Source organism: Otolemur garnettii, unplaced genomic scaffold (assembly GCF_000181295.1).
Source record: "Otolemur garnettii isolate 467f Iridium unplaced genomic scaffold, OtoGar3 scaffold00116, whole genome shotgun sequence".
Taxonomy (NCBI): domain Eukaryota; kingdom Metazoa; phylum Chordata; class Mammalia; order Primates; family Galagidae; genus Otolemur; species Otolemur garnettii.
In genome coordinates, this window is record NW_003852511.1 from 521,125 (window position 1) to 548,761 (window position 27,637).

Consider the following 27,637-nt stretch of genomic DNA (forward strand, 5'->3'; position numbering starts at 1 on the left):
GAAACTGATGATGTGTGTGTACACATGTAGACTACATGTATGTACACATGAACACAGACACACGTGTTGACAGTCGTTACTTTTGGTGGTGAGATTATTGGTGATTTTGTCTTTGTCATTTAGGCTTTCCTTCAGCTTCAGTTTTTAGAATTTTTTACCATGAACCTGCATTATTTTTGTAATCAGCACTTATATGTAAACATATAAGTGCTATTTTAAAGTCTCCCTACAAGTCAGTCCCAGGAGGCGGGTCTACAGCTGGAGAGGACCTGGCAGAGTGTTCACTCGTCCTCCAGAAGGGCCCAGGGTCCACCCCTTGGGTGTAGCACTTACTCTTCTGCAGCACGGCATTTAAAATGTATTCAAGTTCCTCTGCTGTCACCTCCATGTCCTGTTGAAATAGAGACAAATGCTTTTCATAGTACTTGGTATCTTTTAAATAGTTTTTAGCAGTTCTAAGCTTGATTTGGCTCAAATCAATAACAAACAAACAAACAAAAAGTTAAGAATTGTCCCCTCTGTCAACTGTTCACTTACTTAACCCAAATAAACCCTTCTAATTAAAAAAAAAAAATCAATAACAGACTGGCCCCCGGGATCCTGCTGGAAGCAGCTGTGCCCACTTCCAACATAGTGGCAGCCACACATATGGTAAGTCACATGCTTCAGGGAAGGACCAGCCCAACCAGGAAAGGGCCTAGCTCACCCAGGAGAGGGCCCAATCCAGGAAAGTGCATAGAAATTGGGCAGGGCGAGGTGGGGCTTGCCCAACTTTCTTGCAGATAAGAACCACTCATGGAATTGTTCCTAAAGCACTCCAGATGGTTACATTAGGAGAATTTTGGGAAAACCAGTATGAGCTTCTGTATGGTAGAATCGCCTGGAGAACGTTAAAATATTCCCACATCTGGGGCTTACCCCAGGGATCATTCACATCAGAAGGGCTCACAGATTATTTTTAAACCTAGAGGTTTATTTAGGTTTAAAACCGGGGCGCATTTGAGAATCACAGATTTAAGGCAATCCTCTGAATCTTGGCATCCACAGCACCAGAAGCCTGTTAGAAATGCAGCATCCCAGGCCCTTCCTCAGACCTCACAGGCCCCCACTTTTCTTGTCCTGTCCTGTGGCTCCCAAATCTCCTTGCCTGGCCTAATTACTGCAGTGCAGTGCCCTGTTAGACATTCACCCCAGGCTTAGGCACCATCACTTTCACACTGCAGGAAGCCAGGCAGGGGACACAGGAGGCTAGCACGGGCATTAGCAGACCCGAGTTCGTTAGCAGGCTTGTTTTACTATTGGCTCCAAAGGAGCACATAACAGACACTTTCTAGAAGGAAGCTGTAGTTTCCACCACCACCTGGCAGGGAAGGATGACCCCAGAACTGCATGAGAGGCCCACCCAGGTCCTCCAGGAGTGCCAGTGCACCCAGCCAAGAAGCTGAGCAGTGGAGAGGGTCGGGAATGGGGTGGAGGCCAAGGACAGGAAACTGCAATTTAATGACAGCTTCCCCAGGTACCACCTTTGACCAGAGCAGAGAGAATATCATAATGACAGCGGTTTGGGGGCAGAGGCCAAAGGAGCCACCTCTTCAAGCCCTTTTCTGTCTTCTCTGGGCTGAATATGAACTTCTCTGGGCTCTCCTGTCCCATTAACAGAGGGGCCTGATGTTGAGTAAGAGATGCCACAAACAAGGTGGCCCTTGGGCCTTCACTGACCTGTGTAGAATAAAAATCAAATCCTAACCCCCAAGTCCCCTGATGACTGAATAAACCCCCTCTTAGCCAAAGGGAACCCAACAAAACCTTAAAGCCAAGTTCCCAGCCATGACGAAAAGGGAGGTTGGACCTGGCTCCTTATACTCCCTCCCTGTTGGAGTTTAGACACAACTGACCAGCATTAGTGTTAAAATCAAGATCACGTGCTTGATAGAACAGACTCTTTGGGGCAATAAGATACTAAATTATAAATAGGACATAAGGCCATGCAAAGCAGAGGTTAAGTGACACCTGCAGGCCCTCGATTTGCTTAACAGACCACTCTGAGTCAGTATAATATGGCTTGCTCCTGGGTTAGCACACTTCCTCTTCTTAACTTAAAATGCTCTAAGCTTTTAGAACAGTGGTTCTCAATCTTCCTAATGCCACAAACCTTTGATACAGTCCAAAGGGGTCACGACCCACAGGTTGAGAACCGCTGTTTTAGACAAAGCTTATTCCTTTAACCAATTACAGGTTAAAGAATCCCTGAACCCACCTATAACCTGTAAGTGCCCTGTCCCTGCTTTGAGATGTCGCATCTTTGGGGGCCAAACCAATGTATACCTTGCACGTTGTGACTTATGAGTCTGCCTGCAATTTCTGTCTCCCTAAAATGTATAAAAACAGATTGTCACCCAACTGCGTGGGGACCACTTGCTCAAGGCTTCTTAGGTGCAGCTCCCTGGATGACAGTTACTCATGATGGGCTCAAGATGAATCCCCTTAATTATTTTACATTTTTTGTGGCTAACATGAGGACTTGTGTTTTAGTCCCCTCCCCGTGCCTCAGAGAGCCACTGCTGACAATAATGCCCTGCTGGGAAGCCAGGCCCGGGGGAGACTAGGCAGGCAACCCACCTCACCAGCAACTTGTTCAAACAGGGCCCGGAACTGCTGCTCCTCATCTGTCTCTTGGTCAGGCGGTGTCGGCTTTGGGGGCTGAAAAGTAACCAAAGAGGTGTGCACAAAAGGACCCACAAAGAAGAAACCTGACGAAAATAGCAGGAAAGGATCTGGAATCTCCTGTGCCCGCCCTGGGCTGCCCTCTCCATGCAGTGCATATGTTGCTGCCTCAACTCCTTGTGTAGGCTCTTGAGAAGGTGAGGCCTTATCAGCCGGACTCACAGAGCCTCGTGGTCTGTAGATGAGGAAGCTAAAGGGAGCCTGGCCCTGCCTGAGCCACTCCACCACCGGCCTGCCGTGCTTCCTGCACTCCCCTAATCTTCTGTTCTAATAGATGGTAAAATCTTTGCGGGCATCAGTCTGTTTATGACACCCAGCCCTCGGCCCAGTGCATGGAAAGAGCTCAGTAAATGTTGCAGGTGATTTGGGGGAAATATTTGGGAAGAACAGCAAGTTTTTGCCTGAAAACAGGTCTCCTCTTGGCCCTGGATGGTCAGAGTGTTCCAGCCACTTGTCAGCACCTCTTTGGAATCTCCTAGCCCTTGGACAAGGGTAAAACCAACCCTGTCCCTTCCTCTCCACACACACACATCACACAGAATACCAGAGACATATGTGCTCCCCTGACTCCGTGTGAAAGAAATCCACCTCCCTCTCCCATTTTCCTTCTATTCATTATTTTTATTAAATGAAATACATTTAAAAGGCATGTGTATTCTATCCCCTTCAGAAGCAGCTGGTGGTTCTTGGGGGGAGCTGGCAGCACAAAGGAGGCCCCGGCATGGCCTCCCCAGCCATGCCCGGCTCTGGGGGCTGGGAAGGCACAGACTTGAACATACAGGTCTGGGTTCTAGGAAGTTGGCGTCACAAATGCTTACCTGACTGTATGTGACAGCTTCCTGCACTTGAGAGTTTAAAGTGACAGTGTGGTGAGGAGGGGGCTTCCAAACAGTCCCCCATGACTTCCAGCAGTGAAAGACTCACCTCAGGAAGATCGACGGCCACGTCCCCATCCAGATCCCTGTAGGGGCAGGAGACACGCGGGGTCAATTGTGGATTAATGTCTCGCCAGGCTCTGCAGAACTGACAGCCCAGAGCTACAGGAAGGTTCTGTCCCACGGAAGCCCTTCTTGTTCGGGGCTGTTGTCAGTTCACAGGGTGTACAGACCCCATGTGTGGACATTCAGACCTTGCCCCTCTCCTGGTCACTCAGACTTTGCCCAGCGTGCGAATAAGAGGAAGACAAGGAGACGCGTCACCCCAGGGAACCTGCAAACTCTGGATATAGAGCAGTAAAAGGCGTGGAGCCCGCAGTCACTCCCTGCTTCCTGGATGTGTGCTGACAAGGACCATTGACGAATTGCCAGTGGAAAAATAGAGACTCCAAAGACCCCTGAGCCAGCAACTTCTTCGCGAAGCTGCAGCCTCCACAGGTGCTACAATTGTCCTGGGGCCAGCCACTCTGCATACTGGGCGTCCGCCACTGGGTAAGTTGAGTCACAACCCCCAAAACTACCTTTTGAAGCCACATCTCTTCCTTTTGTCCCTTCCCCAGAGGTAAATCCTTTATTCCACGAGTTTGTGCACTGGGTTTGGGGAAGAGAGGGAAGATGATGGGCACAGGCTTCTTTTGCCATTCCCATAGTTCCTGGGACCACAGGGTTTGGGCAGTGGTCATGTAAAAACAGGGGCAGTTATCAGCTTTTGTTGAGGCTCAAAACATTTGGAGGAATCTAATCTTACAGATTAACACCCCTGACACTAAGATTGAACCAAGCCGTCCTTTCCCTCAGCAGCCCCCCCAGGTCCATGTAGCAAAGCCCTTCTGGAACTTTGGTTTGTCTGATCGGGACCCTCTCAGAGAGTTAAACCAGTGGAAACAGAACTTGGTGTGGGTTCTCTGCTACCAAGCTATGGAGCTGATTCTAGGCTCAGTATCAGAGCTAATGGAAATATCTTCTTCAAGGCAAGCTTGAGCACAGAGTTAGCTTTGCCATGTACAAGCCACTTCATGAGTGCCAGGAACCCTGACCTCACCCCACTCATGGGACAGAGATCAGGAGACACAGGACTGTGCACTTGTTCTCGCCAGCTATGAGAGGTGCCAGTCTGCACGGACCTCACACGGGGTGTTTTGTGTGAACAGGTAATGGGAAATTCATCCTTAACTTGTACAAGTGTCTAGGAGAAGATTGGAAAAAAATCTCCAGTGGCGTGTTTACAAATTAAAAACTTCACTGCTTCCATTAAACCATGAGAAAAAACCATCCGTTTTGTAATTAGCCTGGGACACCCAATCAGAGTTTGTGAATGGGAGTCTTCTCAATGCAGGCCTTCCACCAGCTCTAACTTGCTGAGCAAAAGACAAAACTAAAGTAGCCCATGCGAACAGTGTCCTTCCCTTGTTCACTCTTGTACGTTGGTCCTCTGCTAGGGATTTATCTAGGTTCAGATACAAAGTCTACAGAATAAGTAGACTTTGCTATCCCTGGCAATCTTTAGAATATTGACACTGGGGAAAGAAATATTCTTCCATCCTGAGCCCTTCTTTTCCCTCAGCCACAGAGCAACCAGTGGCGAATGGGCAGTAATGGGAAACCCTTTCCAAAAAAGGAACTCACCCAAAATAAGTTTGCTAAGACACTGCAGGAAAGAGCTGGCAGCATGTTGAGTTTGTAAAATGATAGGCAGAATGAAAAAGCTTCATGTAAACTGGAGCTGGAAGAATGTGTCATTCTTGAAATTTGCAATAGCCACCCCCTTCATCCCACACAGAATTAAGTCTACGTGCTGTTCTTACCCCAGGAGCTTCTTGGTAACAGAGTCTGAAAAATGAAGAGCTCACCTGAAAGTGTCTTGTGAGCATGATTCTGGGACCAGTAGGAGACAGTATCTATTTTGTTTTGTTTTATGGTTTGAGGGAGGGAAGAGCAGAGATAAAAGGGAGATGTGCCTTGCTTTGCCAATGAGTCAGGAACCACCCTGCCTGTGTGTCTAGTAGATAATGGAAAAGAGAAGAAAGGGATCCTGGCTGCAGTGGTCCATGGTGGCTTCTCTGTGAACAAACCACTCTGTGAAGAGGGATTCTGAGACCTGTTGCTGCGACTCACTGGGTAAGGGCTTTCTTCTCTGAAAAGATTCTCAGACAGAAATCAGCTTCTTGATGGGGCTCGAAAGTGCTAGGGATCACGATGTACTCTCCAGGGGGCAGCTGGAACCGGCCGGAGACCTCTCTCAGGTTGATGAACGTCTTGCTTCTGGCCTGGGAAGCGTGGCATCTGAAGAAGTCTCTGTCGAGGTGTCCATCTTGGCCAGGGTACTGCAACGGAAGAGGAGGGTGGGCTTTCTGGGGAGGCCATGTGTCTGGGCTCTTCTGACAGTCTGGGGACTGGTGTTGAGTCTCAGGCATGAGGCCAAGGAGAAGTGGAGGGTTTAGAACTTAGCGGGAGGACTGTGAGGTGTGGGTTGGTCTCCACTAACCTGGTAAATGGCGTAACCAATAGTCAGCACGTTGGTACCAAATCTCTTGAGTTTCCTTCGATCTTTCTGCATCAGCGCTACGAGGAAAGTGCATTCCTCTTTCCCCTCGTCTTTCTCAGTCAGGGACAATTTTATTTGTGGATTGGTCCAAAAGGTATCTGCCATTTCAGAGAGGGAGATTATCTTCCCTTCCTTAAAAAACAGCACACAAGCAACCAAGGCAAACACACACACATACCCTACCCATCCCACCATATCCTCCCAAACATGAAGAAATAGTTTCTTCTCTCTCCCCATTCCATCCATACCTCTCTCCCTGCTCTCTGTGGGAATGTAGGGCATCCTCTCTTTCATTGCTACTTTCATTTGAACCATTCCCCACAAAGCTTTTAGAAGACATTCTTTCTGGGTCTAGTCTGCTTAAGCTTGTTTCATCTTTTATTTTCCATTTGATATTTTGAAGAACAGTGGACTTCTGATTTTCTGCTAGCATCTGTTTATTTATGGTATGTGATTTGGGTAGAATGAACCTCCTTCCCAGCTTCAAGGGTGAACTCTGATTGGTCCATACCAGGCCCTTTGGCCACTGAGAATTGTAACAGAGCTGATCCCAGCCCACTGCATCCACCAGGCAACACTGATTCAAGGCATTTCCCACTAGAGGGAAGTTGAGGACTTTTGTTTGACAACCTCTAGAATACTGGTTCTCAACCTTCCTAATGCCACAACCCTTTAATACAGTTCCTGTGGGTTGCGACCTACAGTTAAGAACCGCTGCTCTAGAAGCTCTTGCTGTTCATGTGAATTAAAGTTTAGGAAGCCCTGTGTGCTGCTGGCAGCCTTCTGTGATGATAAAGAAAGCCAGAGGGGGGAAGAAGTTAACACAGAAAAGGAGGCAGAGCCCTGATAGAACTGTGCCTGAATCATACTTACTTTTTCTCTTAGCTTTTCAATCATGTAGGACAATCAATCCTTTTTGTTGCTAAACTGGGATGAATTATGTTTTCTATTATTTGTAATGGAAAATAACCTAAGTGATGAAAGAAAGAAGTGTCCCTAAGCAGGTCTTACCAACCACTTACTAAATCTCGGCAGCCTCCTTTTGCTAGTACTTTGTGCAATGTACTGTCTGAATCTATGTTTCAGGCTTTCTTTGGGGTCCTGGCCCTGATCTTCTGATGTCCCTGCGTTGGACAGAAAATTTGACAATGGCAGAGAGAGAAACAGGCAGACTACCTACCCAGGAAATTGCGGCAGCCCCCAGCTGTGGAGCCACGCACCCAACTTCCTTGATGGACCGTCACCTCCCATTTGTGGAGAGTGTCCTCCGCCAGGGCATCAGGAGTGAGGTTGCAGATCTCCACTTTGTCAAAATGGGCCTTGAAATCCTTCCATGCCATCCTGTGACAAGGTGGAGAGGCACAATCCACAGAAGACAGTGAGGACATCACCTGCCCACCCATCCATCCATTCACCCATCTGTCCATTGCATTCATAGGAATTTCCGATCTAATGCCTGTCTCCCAGTGTGGGAGACAGACATTTATTTTTTTTAAGTAAAATAAAGGTTAAAAAAAAAAAGGTAGGAAAAATGTAAAAGTATAGGTTGATAGTATATGATAACTATTATGGAGAGAAGTCAAATTGGGCTGAAGGATGGCGTGCAGGGCAGTACGCTGGCTAGTAAGGGAGGTAAGGGGTGGCCTTACTGATCAGGCATGTGTTGTGCAGAGAGCTGAAGCACCAGGTAGTGGGCAGAGCGGCTCTCCAGGGGTTCCATGCAGAGGGAGAGCAAGGCCCTGAAGAGCACCAAGAAGGTCACAGAGGCTGTCATGAAGTGTCAGTAAGGGAATCTTATCTGGATAAGATCTAGAAGTAATGGGGGGCTAGGTAGGTGTAAGGGCTTTGGTTTTGATGCTGGGAAGATCCAGAGCCATAGGGAGACATTACACAGAGGGGGGACATGATCCATAGCTACTGTGGTGAGCATAGACACAGCTCTCAGGGGCACAGGAGAAGCAGAGACACAGCCGGGAAGTCAGTGCCACTGTCCAGGTGGGAGACAAGGATGACTCAGTCCAGGCTGGTGGCTTGGGAGGTGGTAAACAGTGGCCAGATTTAAGAAATACTTCAAAGTAAATTGTGCAGGTTTTGCTGATGGATTGGATGTGGAGAAGGAAGAGTGAAAGGAGCGAAGATGTTTGGTCTGAGCTGCTGGAAGGATAGAGATGAGACAGACTGTAGTGGAGAAGTTTGGGTGAGAAGCTCAGGAGCTCAGGTTTGGACACATTCATCTTACATGTTTATTAGACACTCAAAGGGAGACACTGGGTAAACTGCTGAATATATGAAGCTGGAGTTCCAGGGAAAGGAGCTGAAGATGGAAACCTGAGAATTATCAGTGTGAGATGGTCTTTAAGTCCCAAGACCAGACGAGACCACCTGAAGAGTGGGAATGGACAGTGAGGATCCACCCAGGGAGACCCTCTCAGCTGCACCTCCCGCTGGGGGGGTCCCAGTTTCCTCTGCCTGCTTTCTGCTTTCTTCTGTGCCACGCCTCCCTTCCTCCAGCTTGACCGCAGACCGACTTTCCACTCTGGTTTCTGCCTCCTGTTTACACTGGGCAATTTGTGTGATGATCCTAACTCAAGACCTCAGCTTCCTGTCCTAATTTTGGCTGTTCACATCTAACTCATTAACTCAGAGCCTTTCTGTACTCAAAATTCAGTTTGCTTTTAATTTCAAATTCAACAGCTTGTAAGTCTCTCAAGCACCCTGAATGTTTTTCCATAAATTTGGGGGACTTAAGTCCTCGTGGTTCCTTAGGCAGAGATAGCTGGTGTCCAGCAGCACAAGGCCAGGCTGCAGCCTGCCCCTTCCTGGGGCGTGAGCAGTGATGTGTTAGTTCTGGGGCAAGACTTTTAGAGAGTGGGAATGTCTTCTCCAATTTTTTCCTTTTTCTTTCTCTTCAGCTGGCTGCATGTAGATAACCATGTGACCCTAGAAGAGGGTAGGACCATACAACAGAAGGAGTTTGGGTCCCTGGATCACTGTGTGGAGAGAGCCACCCACAGAATATGATCATCCTCCTGGGACAGTTCTAATGAGTGAGAAACGTATGTTACTGTGTTTGAGCCTATTTGTTACAGCAGCTGGTGTTACCCTGTAACACCCAGTGTGCTGCAGCACAGTGGTGTATCTAAGAGATAATCTTAGGTGTGCTGCAAAAATGTTTAAAGATCAATAATTAAATTATTTTCAAAAGAAGTTTAAAGCACAGTAGGTATATTCGTGTTTTTATTCTTTGTTTGATCAACATTATTTATGTACGTCATGGAAGTTTAACTACAGGTTCAAGTGTGCTGTGAGATGAAACAGGTTGAAAAACACTGCCCTATGTAATTGGCGCCTTAATTTAGAACTGCCTTCACAAAATTCTAAATTATGTGATGTCGCCTTAGCAATTGGGCAAGAGGGAATGTGGTACAATCTGATAAATTTGTTGCCTGTTTCTATTGTCTGAAAATTTATACATTGAAACCTAATCACTAATGTGATGGTATTAGGAGATGGGACCTTTGGGGAGTGATTAGGTCATGAGGGTGGAACCCTCCTGGATGGTGTTAGTGACCTTATGTAAGAGGCCATTTGGCAGAAAGAGAGCAGAATGGCTCTCTGGCCCCATCAGACTCTGAATCGGCCTAAGTCTTGATGTTGGCCTCTCAGCCTCCAGAACTGTGAGTAGCAAATTTCTGTTGCTTAGAAGCCAGTCTGTGGTATTTCGTTACTGCAGCCTAAGTGGATGAGCATATGGATGGCAGAAAAAGTGACCATTGAGGCTGTGCTCTAGGGGAAAAGAATGGAAAAAGCTGGAATATAAAAAGGATTCTAGAGATAAAGGCCCATTGAAAACTTACAGTCAAACAAAGAGGTTCAGACCAATGGAAAGTCCAGAGTGGGAATGTTACCTCCCCAGTTTGGTATATATTTTCAGCTATGCTCAGGGTAGCAGCTTTCAAAAGTCTCTGTCCCCAGGCTAGGTATGGAGGATATGGGCTGTGTGGCACAGGGCTGCCTTTCTAGAAATTCACTACAAAACCTGGGTGGCTCAGGTGAGGGAAGCCACTGTTGGATTGTGCTAACTCCCTGAGACTTTTAAAACTAATGTAGAGCTTTCAGCCAGAGATGCCAGCTTCCAGGATTTCACCAAAATGACAAACACAAAGGGAAAGAGGAGAGCACCTGATACACGTTCTCTAGGCCTTTTAGGAAACATGGAGTTGTTCCTTTGGCCACATATATGCAAATCTACAAGAAAGGTGATATTGTAGACATCAAGGGAATTCAAAAAGGCAGGCCACACAGTTTTCCATGGCAAAACTAGAAGAGCCTACAATGTTACCCAGCATGCTGTTGGGATTGTTATAAACAAACCAGTTAAGGGCAAGATTCTTGCCAAGAGGATTAATGTTCATATTGAGCATATTAAGCACTCTAAGAGCCGAGATAGCTTCCTGAAACGTGCGAAGGAAAATGATCAGAAAAAGAAGGAAGCCAAAGAGAAAGGTACCTGGGTTCAACTGGAGCGCCAGCCTGCTCCACTCAGAGAAGCCCACTCTGTGAGAACCAACGGAAAGGAGCCTGAGCTCCTTCCTATGAATTCATGGCATAATAAGCATATAACGTAGCACACAGGAGTACCAGTGGACCCATGTTTTTAGGTGCTGAAACCTAGTTATTCCCCATGAACTCATGGCATAATAGGTGTACAGCATAGCACACAGGAACACCAATAGACCCCATGTAATAATGAAATAAGGTGCTGGGACCTCTATCCCATGAATTCAAAAGTCAACCAACGCTTTGTCACAGTCAATGGCAAGGTGCCTCCCTGAGCTACTGGAACCTCTTCCCTGTGAATTCATGGCATGGTAGATAAAAATAATAGCTTACTGCTACTGTAAAAATGGTTCTCGTTCATTCACTAAAAGTGTGATTTTTCCCCCCAAAGACATATTAGAGCAAATTTTAATGTGTCCTAAAAAAAAATAAAATAAAAAATAAAACCAATGTAGAGATGGGGTGTATTCCTGCCAAAACATGACTGAGATTAAATTTCCTGCCAACTGGGGTAGGTGTGACAGGTTGAGACAGATGTATTTGATTTGCCAAAATAAAGCAAGCAGCACGGCGCTCCTCATGCCCAGGTGAGCCCCACACTGGTTATGCAGCTAATGAGAGGTGGAAGCAGAGGTGGCACTGTACCAGAACTCCCCATCATCGAGCGCTGCATGGCACAGACGTTTCTGCTCCGCTGGGCCGACAGAACGCCACTCTGGAGAGCTAGGAGGACACAAAGTCGGAGTTTAGGCAGAGGTCATGCAGAGTGACACTGGCCTGGGTGCAGAGGGATGACCCTCCCCAAGCCCACAGTTGGGGGGAAATAAGTCTTGCTCAGTGACTGCTCACTTGGTCCCAGAAATGTACCAGGTGAGCCAGAGGTCTCCAGATAAGAGGGCTGGTCAGAAAGTACATGTCCTATTGGAACAGGATCCCTCGGGACCATCTTAACTGCTTACACAGATTGTCATGGGCAATCACAAGGCATTGAACACCACCAGCTGGAAGTCACAAGCTGCCTGACTTTTGTCCTTAGCATCTGGCTTGCTATGTGACCTGGAGCAGTGCCTGAGTCCTCTTTTAGTGTATAAACTGATGCTTTGAAAGGCAACAATAATACCACACTTGATGTTTTGTGTATAGCCCCTTCTCTACATGGCCTTTACAGGAAGTCAGGCATGGTTCTGTGAGCTGGCCCCAACTGTCCTTCAGGCAAGACGGCTCACATAGGCCTGAGGACACCTGTTCAGGGAAGAGCTTGGGGGGTGGCTGCCTGTCACCTTCCAGATCAGGAGTTGTAATTCCAAGTTTACTGCATTTTCTGAAACCCCCAGGGCCACTAACAAATTAAGCCACCACTATTGTGGTGCTACAACTGAGGTTTGTTGAACAAAGAGTGCCTTTACCCTGCCTGCATGTGACAGGCAGCCTGGAGGCTGCAAGGGTGGGAATGAGCTTCTTGCCAGCCTCGACTCTCAGCCAAAATGCACTTTCTTTATTTCTGCTTCTGTGTGACAAAAGGAAAACATAATGACCCTTTTTTCTTTGAAAGAAAGGCTGCTATTTGGAAATTAGGGGGCACTGCGTGTCTTAAACATGATGCGGTCTTGTTCATTTCTGCTTCAGTATTTCTCTGTTCTTCCCATTTCTGCCAGGAGAGGGAGGCCGATCTCTTTCCTCTGATGTCGGTCTGTCTGAATCTGTCTCTCCCAACATCTCAGTTCTAAGAGGCACTGTGGGGGTGCCTCGCTGGGGGTGGCGGTGGTTTACCTGCGTGCTCTGCCTCACAGAGGTCAGGTCCATACGGCCATGGCTGTGCCCATATTTGGTGACCTGATGGCTTTGTCTGAACTAGGGCCAAACACCAACTCGGTTTTGCTCAAGTTCTAGACTTGCTTCAGACACCTCTTCAGACCCCTAGGAGCCCTGGATGGGGCGGGGATGGACAGCAGGAGCCAGAGCCAGGACAGGACCCAAGTCAGCCTGGGGAAAAGGGAAGACCAACCACTCCTCCCTCACATGTCCCCGCTCACTCTGGGACCAGCTAGAGAGGCAGGAGAGGACCACTGACCTATCGCTCCATGACCCGTTCCACTCAACCTGGCCCCAGGGGTTCCGGACTCTGATTAATTCAATTTTCTGTTCTTGGAAGTTTACCTGGAAGGGAAATGTGAAATGGTGAATATAGTGGAGGTCTGGCTACATTCATCCCGGATGGATCAACTCTAGTCAAGACTGGTTTTACTGAAAGCTTCTTGGCTAAAACACTGCTGACAATCACAAAAGTTCATCAATTCTTAAGTAGCCCTTGGAACTTTCTAATCGCTGTTGAATATAATTGCTAACATTGCCAATGATATTATATTGATCACCCCAGAATGTTAATGCTACATCTAGGGGATAAAGTAGAATTGCAATTAGCAGGAAATTAGTCCACATGAATCTTCAAACCAATAAGTTTTCTCTCTGGATTTGGAGCACTGTAGAGCAGGGGCCACATCTCATTTATCCTCATGTTTCCTGAGCATTGAGCAGCACAGTCAGTGGTGAGGAGCTGTCCTCAAGTGCACTGGGGGAACTATTACCCACTGCCTTCATCTTCAGTATCCTGCCCACAGATGAACTATAAGAAAATAAACACATGCTGGGAATTTTAATAACAACAATAAACAAAAGTAGTTTCTAAGTCTCCTAAATTCAATATTCTCCTAGTTTCAGGTGTCATGCAAAGATTCCTCCTGTTCAAATTGATAACACTGGGAGCATAAGCCTTCACGCTCTGTTCCAGAGCAGGACGAGGGCCCTTGCACTTGAGAACGGTTTCAGAGGAGACAAAGTAAAAATAAAAGCCTTCTGTTCATCAACTAGCCAGAAACTTTAGCCATCAGAATGCTTTATTCTCGAGCATTTGGCATAAATTGCACTTTTGATGTGTAAGAATAATTCAAGTAATACCAGCTCTCCAGGGTCCATGATGTGGCGTGTGGGTCACCTGTTAAGAAGCTCATTGATTTGAAATGTTCAGAGAGAGAAAGCAAAAACGATTAAACCAAGATGATGAGAGGTGTCTGTTGTCACTTAGAATAATATTTAGAAAATCTAACCTGAAAAATACCATGCCTACTCGGGTGAGTGATGGGAAGGCATCTGTGGACTGGGAAGGAGGATGAGGGAACCAACACAAATAGATACAATTCTAAAGGATCCCAAAGGATCCCAAAGAATCCAGCTCCAGCTCACACCCAGGCCCCCGTGAAGACAGGGCCCCCCTTCTGTGCTCCTTATTCCCCACACATTTGGAGTATGCCACCCAAATCGTGGATGGTGACCAGAGACCAGAGACACCTGTGCCCTCTGCAGACTGGCTTGAGCCTTGCCCAGGGAAGAGAGGGAATGGGAAGAGGTGGCCTCTGTGCTTCCCTGAGCTTGGACTTGGAAAGCTGAAGCTCTGGCTTCTTGTCTTCCTTTTTCAGCCCATTCTCTTCCCTCCATCCCCCCTCATGCCCTTCAAAGATCTCTCTTCCTAACTGACCACTTGCTAGAAGTCAAGTGGTGCTGTGTGGGGTCTGGGCAGCCCCAAGGATCTGTTCCTCCCGGGCTGCAAAGAACGGGACTTGTGAGGATTAATTTTATGTGTTAGCTTGACTGGGCTATAGGGGCTTAGATATTTGCTTAAAGATTATTCTGGGTAGGGCGATGCCTGTGGCTCAAAGGGGTAGGGCACCAGCCCCATATGCTGGAGGTGGTGGGTTCAAACCCAGTCCTGGCTAAAAACTGCAAAAAAAAAAAAAAAATTATTCTGGGTGCGTCTGCAAAGGCGTTTCAGGATGAGAGGAGGTTTCAATGCATAGACTGTGTAAAGCAGTTCGCCCTCCCCAATGTGGGTGGGTCTATCCCACCTGCTGAAGACCTGAACAGAATAAAAGCAGAGAAAAGGAGGGTTTACTCTCTCTTTCAGGCTGGGACTTCTGCTGGTGATCCTAGTTCTCAGTTCTACCTTTCAGACTTAGACTGGAACTAACTTTGCCACGGTCTCTCCTGGGGCTCCTGCTTGCAGACTTCACAGTTGCATGAGCCAATGCACTATAATAAGTCCCATTATACTTGACTCTTGAATAATGTGGGAGTCAGGGTGCTTGACCTCTGCATAGTCAGAAAGCTGTGTATAATTTTTGGGGCTCCCCCCAAACTTAATTACTACGAGCCTACTTGTGACTGGAAGCCTCACTGACAACATAAACAGTTGACTGGCACACATTTTGTGTGATATGTGTATTATATACGGCATACTTAGGATAAAGTAAGCTCAGAAAAAGAAAATGTTGTTACAAACATCATAAGGGAGAGAAAAAATATTTCCTGTTCATTCAGTGGAAGGGGTCTTCATCCTCCTCATCTTGGTGTTGAGTAGGCTGAGGAAGGGGAGGAGGTGGCGGGTCCGTCTTGCTGTCTCAGGGGGGCAGAGGCAGAAGACACCGCACACGCATGTGCACGTGGACCCGTGTAGTCCAAGCCTGTGTTGTTCAAGGTTAACTATACACGTGTACGCGTTGTTCCTTTGTTTGTTTCCCCATTGGTTCTATTTCTCTGGAGAATCCTGACTAATGTGGACTTGAACGAGAAAAGAAACTAAAAGGGAATTCAAAAGAATAAAGACCAAGCCCTCACGCCTGCTGAACAAGTTCGATGCTGTGGTAGAACCACAGTGCTTCTCTCCTGCTTTTCTGTTCGGAATCCCAGCCCTCCTCCTTTAGGTGAGTTGGTCTCTGAGACGTCTAAAAGGCAGACATTTAAACTGCACCAAATTAACACCTAAGGGATTAGCCTTGTCACGTCTCCCCCGTCCCTGCAGCGGGGTCACATCACCTACCTGGTCAATTCCCGTTACAGTGTAGGCATGACCCTTAATAAGACCAAAAGGCGTCCGGGCTTCAGCTTCTGAGGCACTTCTGGTCTAAAACATGAAAAGAACAGCATCAGGCCCATTGTGCAAGTCAAGCCTCCACTTCCCAAGCAGCCCCAGCTCCCTGCCTGGTCAGGTCATATCACATGTCCCAGTCCTTTCTGCTCCCCAGACCACGTGCACGGTTGGCCGTGTGTGTGGGTTACATGAAGCAGGCTCGCAGGCCGACGTGCTTAGCAGTGACAGCCAGCCAGCCCTGTCTCTCTCGGGGGTTTGGGGGAGCCCTCATTCCCAGCCTGAGGTGTGATGACTAGTTCACTTTTTTGTCCCAAACAGAACAATTCAACTGTCACTGTCATTTAGTATGGCATGAGAGAAAACACGATCGCATACCTCCAGGAGATGACCAGAAGTGCGTAACAGCATGGCATGCACAAGCCTGAGCCTGCAGAGGGACTGGGTAACTAACTCATTAGCGGAAAAATCCTCTGCCATAGTTAATCCAAGAGGAAACAGAAAACATGATTTCAAAAAAACCCAGATGAGGCAAAATTATCCAGATGTTGTATATATGGAGAAATTAGAAAAAATACTGTTAGATTTCTCTCTGCTGATTTGGTATATATTTTTCATGGTATATGATGTGGAAAAAAATAAGTTTCAGAAGTATATGGTAAGATTCCATTTTAGTAAAATCAAAGCAACCTACCCCTCTGTGTATGTGTGTGTGTGTTTGATTATGGAGAGTTATGACTATAGGCCATGGTCCGAGTCTCAGGGTGGGCACAGACATGACAGGTGGGGGTATACAACTGTGCCTTTGGACACCTCAAGAATTGTCCATATCTTACTTTTGTGATGGGAGAACCATGAAACAAACACTTGTATTTTAATTAAAACCATGCTTTCTCAATGGTTATGCCCCCCTTGGGTTCTAGGCGCAGATCCCCATCCCAGCATAGTGACTTACATCAATGGAGCAGGCCAGCAGGGAGCCCCTCCTCAAGGCCTTCTCCAGAATCTCATAGAAGTTCTCTGGGGCCTCTTTGGTCAGGAAGGTCTCAGCCACACCTCCAGTGAAGTCTTCCATGGCCTCAATGGCATTGCCACCCTTCAGAGCCTCATAGCTCCCGTTCAGCCTGCAAGGTGACAGAGAACCGGGGGCTTTGGTGGGGCCCCAGCTAGGCCACCAGGATGCCCTTCAGCAGGGCTTGTCCTAGCTAAGCCCCAGCTGCAGTGTGGGAGGAAGCCGGGGAGCAAGGGTCAGGGCTTGCTGGGTGCTCGGAAGAAGGGGAAGAGCCAGAGCTCCCTGCATGGAGGCAGCATGGTGTGGTGTAGAGCAGGAGTGCTGGTCTCTGACTGGCTGCAGGTTCAATCCCAAGGCTTCCCCCAAAGACCTTTGGCCAAGTCACTTATTTGATGCCTCAGCTTTCTTCTTTGCAAAGTAGGGGCAACGGTTGTGCTCTCTGGGACTGCTGTGTGGTTTATTTTTATTTATTTATTTTAAGGTGTACTTTTAGCATTCATAAATTTATTTATTGCAATTCTTCTCCTTCTTCTTTTTTTTTTTTTTTTTGAGACAGACCTGTCACCTGACTTAGTGTAGTGACATCATCATAGCTCGCCACAATCTCCAACTCTTGGGCTCAAGTGATCCTCCTGCCTCAGCCTCCAGAGTAGCTGGGACTACTAGTGTCTGCCACTCCAACCAGCTAATATTTTCTATCTTTAGTAGTCTTTAGTAGTCTTGCTCTTGCTCAGGATGGCCTCCAACTCCTGACCTCAAATGGTCCTTCCACCTCAGCCTCCCAGAGAGCTAGGTTTACAGATGTGAGCCACCGTACCTTTTTTGTTTTTGTATATGTTTCTGGTATATAATGATGTTTTGATGTACAGAGTGAAATGATTACAATAGTCAAGAAAATTACCATGCTGTGAAGTTTAAACCATGTGTCTTACCCTGTAATCTCACACAGGAGTGGGGACTGACCACGAGGATGTTAGGGAGTCGAGGGCCTTTTTGTTCCCTTCTGATCTCACATGCTCCCAGCTGTACATTTTGTTCACAGTTATCTTTTATTCGTGTGCACTTGGTCTTTTATGTCTGTGCACTCCTCTTGATTTTTTATACTTGCTCCCAAGCCAAAAGGCCAAGAAGGGATCTTGATTTTAAATAAACATTTCAATTTAGAACAGCTTTTTCATTGTTAACATCTTACCTTAGCATGGTTACATTATTGCAATAACTAAGCCAATTCATCATTATTCGCTAATATTCGTAGTTTATCCAGATTTCCTTAGTTTTTACTTAACGTCTTTCTTCTGTTCCAGGATCCCACTGAGGACATCATGTTGGAGGGAGTCATCATGTCTCCTTAGGTTCCTCATGTCTGGGATGCTTTCTAAGATTTTGCTTATTTCTGATGACCTCAACAGTAGTGATCAGGCATATTGAAAGATGGCCCTCTATTAGAATTTGTCTGAAATTTTGTGGATGGCTATCCAATCAGGGGAGGAAGACCACAGAGGTAAAGGGCCCTTCTCATCACACCATATCAAGGGCACATACTATCCACGTGATGCTGGCTTCTATCACCTGGTGAGGGCACTGCTTGTCAGGTTTCTCTGCTGAAAATTTCTCCTCTACTCCTCTTCCCATACTATACTGTTCAGAAGGAAATCACGTGGTGTGGCCCACTTTTAAAGAATGGAGAGCTATGCTCTACCTCCTTAAGGGTGGAACATAATACATAATTTATTTGGAATTATTTTGTATGAGAGATTTGTCCTTTCTCCTCCATTTATTCAATCGCTGATTTAAATCAGTATAAACATATTGATATTTATTTTCTACTTAGGTTTACAATCCAATGCTGCTTTATTTTGTTGGTCAAGTTGTTCTGGCTTTGGCTGTTTAGAGCCAAATTAGCCTTGAATTAGCTGCTGTGTCCCCTTGACATAACCCCATCTACATGTGCATGTGTGTGCACATGTGTGTACATGTATGTGTGCACATTTGTGTGTGAACATGAGTATGTGCATGTGCGAGTGTGTGTGTGTTCTCACTCTCTGGCACTATAAGGTGCCCTAGCCTCAGCATTCCTTGCCCTGGTCCTAGAATCAGCCTTCTCTCTAGGGAGCCCTGGCTCCTTTTATTAGACAGTGATCTTAGAAACCAAGACTTGAGAGGCAGGTGTGATGCCATTCTTTCTAGGGCCTCTTAGCTGACAAAGCAAGGAGACACATGGGTGTCTGATAACTCATGTATGTACATGTATCTATATGCATCCATCTCTGTGATGGTGGACCTGAGTTCATGCTGGTGAGTCCAGGTCTCACCCATTACCACATGGACCATTCTGGCCTCCTCCTCTTGCCTGCCCATAACCTCCCAACCAACTGTGAGAAACCGAGCTCCCTCACCCGTTTACTTGGTGGTTCAAATCAGTACTCATACATAGTTGTATCAGAATTGTTTCTTGTGGCTTGGCACCTGTGGCTCAAGCGGCTGAGGCGCCAGCCACATACACCTAAGGTGTTGGGTTCGTATCCAGCCCAGGCCTGCCAAACAACAATGACGACTGCAACCAAAAAATAACAAGCGGGCGTTGTGGTGGGCGCCTGTGGTCCCAGCTACTTGGGAGGCTGAGGCGGAGGAGGAGACTCACTTGAGCCCAGGAGTTGGAGGTTGCTGTGAGCTGTGATGCCACAGCACTCCACCCAGGGGGACAGCTTGAGGCTCTGTCTCAAAAAAAAAAAAAAATTGTTTCTTGTACACTTGAGAGAACAACCTTATCAATTAGAGTCCAGTGTCCGTGCCCAGTTTCTTTGGCCTCTGGACTTTCAGACTTCACTCATTTCCAGAGTTACTTAGGTCAGCACCTTTCTTTCCTCCCTCATCCCCATGGGTGAGGTTGTTTCATGCCTTTGTAATCCAGTTAGATTATTTCTTTTTTTTTATCTTAAATTAATATTAGGGTACAAATTTTTAAGTTACATAGTTCTCACTTATAGGGTAAAGTTCCAATTGTAAAAGAGCCCCTCACCCAGGGGGCATGTTAGACACCCTCACTACGTGCACAGTAGGTGAGATCCCGTCTCATGCCCTCCCTCCTTCTGACAATTGTCCTCCCCCTTTCTGCCTCCCTATACCCCATACTAGACTATATTTGTGTTTTATTATTCATATGAGCATGTAATTTTTTTATATATTGGTTTAATATTAGTTTGGAGTACATTAGATATTTATTTTTCCATTCTATTGCAATACTTTACTAAGAAGGAGGTATTTCAACTCCATCCAGGTAAATGTAAAAGCTTTAAAGTCTCCATATTTTTAATGGCTGAATAACATTCCATGGTATACATAAACCAAAGTTTGTTGATTCATTTATGGGTTGATGGGCACTTAGGTTGCTTCCACAACTTGGCAATTATGAATTGAACCACAATAAACATTCTGGTACAAATGTGTTTGTGGTAAAATGATTTTTGTTCTTCTGGGTAGATACCTAGTAATGGGATTGCAGGGTCAAATGGAAAGTCTACTTTTAGATCTTTGAGGATTCTCATACTTCTCTCCAAAAAAGCTGTATTAGTTTGCAATCCCACCAGCAGTGTAGAAGTGTTCCCTTCTCTCCACATCCACGCCAGAATCTGTTGTTTTGGGACTTTGTGATGTGAGCTAATCTTGCTGGGGTTAGGTGATATCTTAGAGTGGTTTTGATTTGCATTTCTCTGGTGATTAAAGATGATGAGTGTTTTTTCATGTGTTTCTTGGCCATTCATCTGTCATCCTCAGAGATGTTTCTGTTCAAATCATTTGCCCACTTATAGAGAGGGTTGTTTGAACTTTTCTTATTGTTTCATTTGTGTTCTCTGTGGATGCCATTTGTCAGGCCTTTGTCAGATTCATAGCATGCAAAAATCTTCCCCTATTCTGAAGGATGGTTGTTTGCTTTGTTTGTGGTATCCTTAGCTGTGCAAAACTTTTTAGCTTGATCAAATTCCAATTATTTATTTTTGGTGTTGCTGCAATTACCAGGGCACTCTTCCTCATGGAGTTTTTTCCCAGGTCAATATCTTCTTCTTCTTCTTCTTCTTTTTTTTTTTTTTTGCAGTTTTTGGCCAGGGCTGGGCTTGAACCTGCCACCTCCGGCATATGGGGCCAGTGCCCTACTCCTTTGAGCTGCAGGCGCTGCCCCCTAGGCCAACATCTTCAAGTGTTTTCCCCACACTCTCTTCTACAATTTCTATTGTTTCATGTCTTTAATTTAAATCTTTTAACCAGTAAAAATCAATGTTCGTCAATGACGAGATGTGTGGGTCCAGTTTCAGTCTTCTACGTGTGTATAACCAATTCTCCCAGCACCATTTGTTAAATAGGATTCTTTTCCCCAGTGCATGTTTTTTGTTAGTGCTTTTTCAAGATCAAATGACAATAAGTGGCTGGATTTATCTCTAGATTCTCTATCATATTTCATTTATCTACATCTCTATTTTTGTGCCAGTACCATGCTGTTTTGATCACTATTGACTTGTAGTATAATCTGAAATCTGGCAACGTGATGCCTCCAAATTTGTTTTTATTTCTAAGAACAGTATTTGCTATTCGGGATTTTTTTCTGGTTCCATATGAAATGAAGTACTGTTTATTCCAGTTCTTTAAAGTATGATATTGGTGCTTTGATCAGGATTGCATTAAATCTATAGATTGCTTTGGGTAGTATGGACATTTTAACAATGTTGATCTTCCCAGCCGTGAGCATGGTATGTTCTTCCATTTGTTGACATCTTCTGTGATTTCCTTTCTCAAAGTTTTATAATTCTCTTTGTAGAAATCTTTCACATCTTTTGTTAGATATATTCCCAGGTATTTCATCTTCTTTGGCACTATTGTAAAAGGAATAGAGCCTTTGATTTTATTCTTGGCTTGACAGTTGTTGCACCCCGAGATGCTGCTATATTTCTCGATCACTTCTAAGAGCTTCATAGTTGAGTCCCTGGGGTTTTCCAGGTATGAGATCATGTCATCTGCAAAGAGGGAGATTTGACCTCTTTTGTCCCCATTTGAATTCCTTTTATACCCTTCTCTTGCCTGATTGTGATGGTTAAGACTTGCAACATTATTTTAAATAACAGTGGAGACAGTAGGCATCCTTGTCTGGTTCCAGATTTGAGGGGAAATGCTTTCAGTTTTATTCCATTCAAGATGATATTGGCTGTGGGTTTGTCATAGATGGCTTCTATCAATTTAAGGAATGTTCCAGCTAAGCCTATTTTCTTGAGTGTTTTTACCAAGAAAGGATACTGGATATTGTTGAAAGCCTTTTCTACATCAACTTAAAGAATCGTATGGTCTTTGTTTTTTATTCTATTTATGTGATTATCATATTTATGGATTTACATATGTTGAACCAATCTTGTGTCTCTGATATAAAACCCACTTGCTCATGATGCATTACCTTTTAAATATGTTGTTGTATTCGGCTTGCTAATATCTTGTTGAATATTTTTGCACTTATATTCATTAATGATATTGAAATATAGTTTTCTTTTTTTGTTGGGTCCTTTCCCGGTTTGGGGATCAGGTTGATATTTATGTCATAGAATGTGTTGGGTAGGATTTCTTCCTTCTCTATATTTTGGAGCAGTTTATGCATTATAGGAACTATTTCTTTTTTGAAGGTTTGATAGAATTTTGGTGTGAAGCCATCTGATTCAAGGCTTTTCTTTTGGGGGAGATTTTTGTATAATTAATGCTATTTCATTGCTTGATGTTCATCTATTCAAGATTTGTAAATCTTTCTGTCAGAGTTTTGGTACATTTTCACATTTCTAGGAATAGAACTTTTTGTAGTGATTGTTGACAATTTTTTGTATTTTGGTGGCATCTGTTGTTACTTTACTTTATTACTCTTTATCATTTCTGGTTGTAGTTATTGGTAATCTTATTTTTCTCTTTCTGGTTAGTCTAGCCAATGGTTCTTTTCAAAGAACCAGCTTTTTGTTTTGCTGATCTTCTGAATAATTCTTTTGTTTTCAATTTCATTTAATTCTGCTCTAATTTTGGTTATTTCTTTTCTTCTGCTGGGTTTGAGATTAGAGTGTTCTTCCTTTTCTAGTTGCTTGAGATGGTCCATTAGGTTGTTGACTTGCTCTCTTTGACTTTTTGATAAAGGAACCTAATGCTATAAATTTTCCTCTGAGAATTGCCTTTGTAGTATCCTACAGGTTTTGATAGTTTGTGGCTTCATTATTATTTTTTTCCAAATGACCCAACTATCATTCATCATAAGGTTATTTGGTTTACATGACTTTATTTGAATATGAAGATTTCTGTTGCTGTGAAGCTCAACTTTTATTCTATGATAATCTGAGAAGATACAGGGAATAATTTGTATTCTCTTGAATTTCTTAAGATTAGATTGTGTCATAAGACATGATCACTTTTGGAAGATGATCCATGGGCTGATGAGAAAAAAGTGTATTCAGGTTTTTTTTTTAAACTTTTTATAGCATAACTATGTACATTAATGCAATCATGGGGTACAGTGTGCTGTTTTCATATACATTTTGAAATACTCTCATCAAACTGGTTAACATAACCTTCATATCATTCTCTTAGTCATTAAGTTAAGACATTCATACTCTGCCTTTAGAAAGATTCACTTGTACCCTTGTAAGATAAACCATATAAGTGACCCCACCAATCACCCTCCCTCCTCCATTCACCCCCTCGCCTCCCTTCTCCCACCCCTTTCCCATATTCTAAGGCTATAATTAGGTTATGACATTCCTATAAAAGCTATGAATTAGTTTCAAAATAGGGCTGTGTACATTGGATACTTTTTCTTCCATTCTTGAGATACTTTACTGAGAAGAACATTTTCTAATTTCATCCATATAAACATGAAGGAGGTAAAGTCTCCATCTTTCTTTAGGGCTGAATAGTATTCCATGGTGTACATATACCACAATTTATTGATCCATTCATGGGTCAATGGGCACATGGGCTTCTTCCATGACCTAGCAATTATGAATTGGGCTGCAATAAACATTCTGACACAAATATCTTTGCTGTAATTCGATTTTTGGTCTTCTGGATATATACCTAATAAAGGAATTGCAGGATCAAATGGCAGGTCTATTTTTAGTTCTCTCAGTGTTCTCCAGATGTCTTTCCAAAAGGAACGAATTAATTTGCATTCCCACCAGCAGTGTAGAAGTGGTCCCTTTTCTCCACATCCATGCCAATATCTCTGGTTTTAGGATTTTGTGATATGGGCTAATCTTACTGGGGTTAGGTGGTATCTCAAAGTAGTTTTGATTTGCATTTCTCTGATGATTAAGGATGGAGAGCATTTTTTTCAAATATCTGTAGGCCATGCGCCTATCTTCTTTAGAGAAATTTCTATTAAAGTCCCTTACCCACCCTGAGATGGGATCACTCATTTTCTTCTTGCTAATATGTTTAAGTTCTCTATGGATTCTGGTTATTAAACCTTTGTCGGAGACATAACCAGCAAATATCTTCTCCCATTCTGAGGGCTGTCTACCACTTTATTTACTGTGTTCTTGGCTGTGCAGAAACTTATTAGTTTGATCAGGTCCCCAAAGTGTATTTATGACATTGCTTCAATTGCCCAAGGGGTCCTCCTCATAAAATTTTCGCCCAAGCCGATTTCTTCCAGTGTTTTCCCTATGCTTTCTTCTGGTATTTTCATAGTTTCATGTCTTAAGTTTAAATCTTTAATCCAGTGAGAGTCTATCTTAGTTAATGGTGAAAGGTGTGGGTCTAGTTTCAGTCTTCTGCAGGACGCCATCCAGTTAGCCCAGTACCATTTGTTAAATAGGGAATCTTTTCCCCACTCAATGTTTTCAATTGGCTTGTCAAGGATCAGATAACAGTAAGTGGCTGGATTCATCTCTTGGCTTTCTATTCTGTTCCATACATCTACCTCTCTGTTTTTGTGCCAGTACCATGCTGTTTTGATCACTATCAATTTATAGTATAGTCTGAGGTCTGGTAACGTAATTCCTCCTACTTTGTTTTTGTTCCTGAGTAATGTCTTTGCTATTTGAGATTTTTCCTGATTCCATATAAAATGAAGTATTATTTTTTCTAGATCTTTAAAATATGGCAGTGGAGCTTTAATGGGGATTGTATTAAAATTATATATTACTTTGGGTAGTATGGACATTTTGACAATGTTGATTCTTCCCAGCCATGAGCATGGTATGTTTTTCTATTTGTTAACATTTTCAGCTATTTCTTTTCTTAGAGTTTCATAGTTCTCTTTATAGAGATCTTTCATGTCCTTTGTTAGGTAAACTCTCAAATATTTCATCTTCTTTGGCACTACTGTGAATGGAATAGAGTCCTTGACTATTTTTTCGGCTTGGCTGCTGTTGGTGTATATAAACGCTACAGATTTATGAGTGTTGATTTTGTAACCTGAGACACTGCTATATTCCTTGATTACTTCTACGAGTTTAGTTAGTAGAATCCCTTGTATCTTCCAAATATACAATCATATCATCTCTGAAGAGTGAAAGTTTAATCTCTTCTGCCCCTATATGGGTACCCTTGATCGCTTTTTCTTCCCTGATTGCGATGGCTAAAACTTCCATTACAATGTTACAATGGAGACAATGGGCTATCTTCTTTATCTTACTTCACTCTACTCAACTCTATTTCTGAGGGATTCTACTGTATTTTGAAGGTCCTCAAATACCTTTTTCAATTCCTTAAGTTCTGCTATATCTTTTCTCATTATGTCCATATCCTTATTGACTTTGTCTTTGAATTCATTAATTTCTTGAGACAACTTCTGAACTGTTTTTTAGCTGTTTCCATCTTTTCCTCCATTCCAATTATCTTATTTGCCATTCATATTCTGAATTCTATTTCCAACATTTGAGCAATTTTTTTGTGGATGGAATTTTCTGTTGTATTTTCTTTGACATCCCCAGGAGGGGTTGATCTGCTCTGATTTTTTATGTTATCAGAATTCTTCTGATGATTCCTCCTCTGAGTATTTTCAGCTTCTTTGCTTTCTTTTTTTTATTTTTTCTTGCTTAATTTTTTTTATTAAATCATAACTGTGTACATTAATGCAGTTGCTTTCTTTTTTTAATATATTGATTATACTTTTTTAGTTAAATGATAGATTGTCCCTGTTGAGTCCACTCCTCATTGTTGCAGTGCCACCACAGCACTAACAAAGGCACACAAGTAGTGAATCTGCAGCCCCAGACAGTGTCTCCAGGGGAAAAGAGTCAGTAGATAGTACTGGCCCAGAATTCCAGTTAAAGTTGCTGTGCCAGCACTGGCTCTGTCCACCCAATCAAGCTCAGGGGGGTGCTGGGGGTGGAGGAGCAGGTGTAAAGTTCAGGTACAAGTTGTGCAGGCACCAGATGTGGTCCACCCAATTGAGGTCAGGATTGTCCTGAAGGGCAGAAAACAGATCTACCTAAGAATTCCTAAGGGGCTGGATATGGGTAGTTCACCCTCTCCAGGCCAAGTTTAGGGCTGCAGCACTACTGTTCTTATGCTGCAGGTCAGTGGCAGGCAAATTTCCTGGGCTTCTCAGTGATCTTGCCAAACACTCCCGCCTCTACAGGGAACAGTCTTTTTAGCTACTACTCTGGGGGAAGGAAAATCTCTGTGCTTGAGATTGCAGGATGATATTTGATCTTTTGTGCCATGCAGGATAGGGTCTAGGCTCAGTTTGGGGAACTCAATGGTGAAGGAGGACTGGCACTTAGCAACTGCTCTCCCATGGGATAAGGCAAGCAGGCTTTTGATCCCTATTCACCTGCAGGCTGGTCACGGTGGAGCTTCCATTTGCTGGGAGGGGTCTCCCTTTCTCTTGAAGCTGGGGTTGTACCTGTCGTTTTTCTTCTACTTTCTTATTTCTGTCGCTAGATTCAGCCTAGCTGATGTATACCTCGCACAGTTTTCTCAGTACATAGCTTTTCAAATTTGGCCTCCATCTACTTCACTCCAATGTATCTCCCTTTGGACATGAGCGTCTGGCAAAAGCTGCTTCTAATCAGCCTCCTTCCCATAATCCCCCCCAGTCAGATTGTTTGGTTATAATATGTCTTATATATTCTATATATATAACAGGAAATTTATTATAGGAATTTGCTCATATGGCTATGGAGACTGAGAAATCTTAACAATCTGGCATCTGCAAGCCAGAAAACCAGGAGCTCTGGTGGTATATTCAGTCCAAGTCTGAATACCTGAGGACTAGAGGGTTGATGATATAAGTACCAGTCTGAGTCCAAAGACTTGAGAATCAGGGGCTCCAATGCCCAAAGATAGGAGACAATGGATGTGCCAGCTCAAGCAGAGGGAGTGAATTAGCCCTTCCTTTGGCTTTTTGGTCTATTTGGACCTTTAATGGATTAGGTGATGCCTAAGTTGGGGAGAGCAATCTTCTTTATCTATAGATTCAAATGCTAATCTCTTCCAGAAACTTCCTCACAGAAACATGCCGAAATAATGTTTCACTGACCACCTGGGCATCCTACAGCTCAATCAAGCTGACTCATAAAACTCATAAAACCATCACATCATCTGTATATCTTTTTGGGGAGGTGTTCTCACAGTCATGTTTGACCTTTTTTAATGATCTCAAAATAAAAATTTTCTTTAAGTTTAGAACATTTGTATTTCCTTGTTTATGTTTAGAAACTAGATGATGTGTAGTTTGTCTTGATTTTCTTGCATCACAACAATTGGGGGACTCACTAAGGGACAGAACTGGGCTTGCCTTCCACCTGCCATGCTTGGAAAGAGTATTCTTTGTCCACCTCAAGGCTGTCTGGACTGATCTGGTTGGAACAGTGGGGCTAAAGAAAGCATCTTTGGTTCTTCTTTGATGGCTGATTTTAGGATTGATTTAATGGCAGTACATGTTTGCTTTATTTTGTAATTTTTATGGTCCCACTTGGAGG

At 44.2% G+C, this 27,637-nt stretch overlaps 1 protein-coding gene across 3 annotated transcripts in view; it reads right to left on the bottom strand.

Annotated features, from left to right (window-relative positions):
- Positions 1–27,637, bottom strand: part of CAPN9 (calpain 9) — a 53,688-nt gene that overhangs the window by 10,448 nt on the left and 15,603 nt on the right. For 2 of the 3 annotated variants that reach the window (XM_003797422.2, XM_003797421.2), the window contains 10 exons: positions 16,638–16,806; positions 15,635–15,718; positions 12,836–12,921; positions 11,410–11,487; positions 7,385–7,545; positions 6,145–6,302; positions 5,775–5,983; positions 3,649–3,685; positions 2,620–2,700; positions 334–391 (listed from right to left, as the gene is read on the bottom strand). In XM_003797422.2, the coding sequence (XP_003797470.1) occupies positions 334–391; positions 2,620–2,700; positions 3,649–3,685; positions 5,775–5,983; positions 6,145–6,302; positions 7,385–7,545; positions 11,410–11,487; positions 12,836–12,921; positions 15,635–15,718; positions 16,638–16,806 (1,121 nt within the window). The remainder of the gene's footprint in view (positions 1–333; positions 392–2,619; positions 2,701–3,648; positions 3,686–5,774; positions 5,984–6,144; positions 6,303–7,384; positions 7,546–11,409; positions 11,488–12,835; positions 12,922–15,634; positions 15,719–16,637; positions 16,807–27,637) is intronic. The other variant, XM_003797423.3, reaches the window with a different exon arrangement.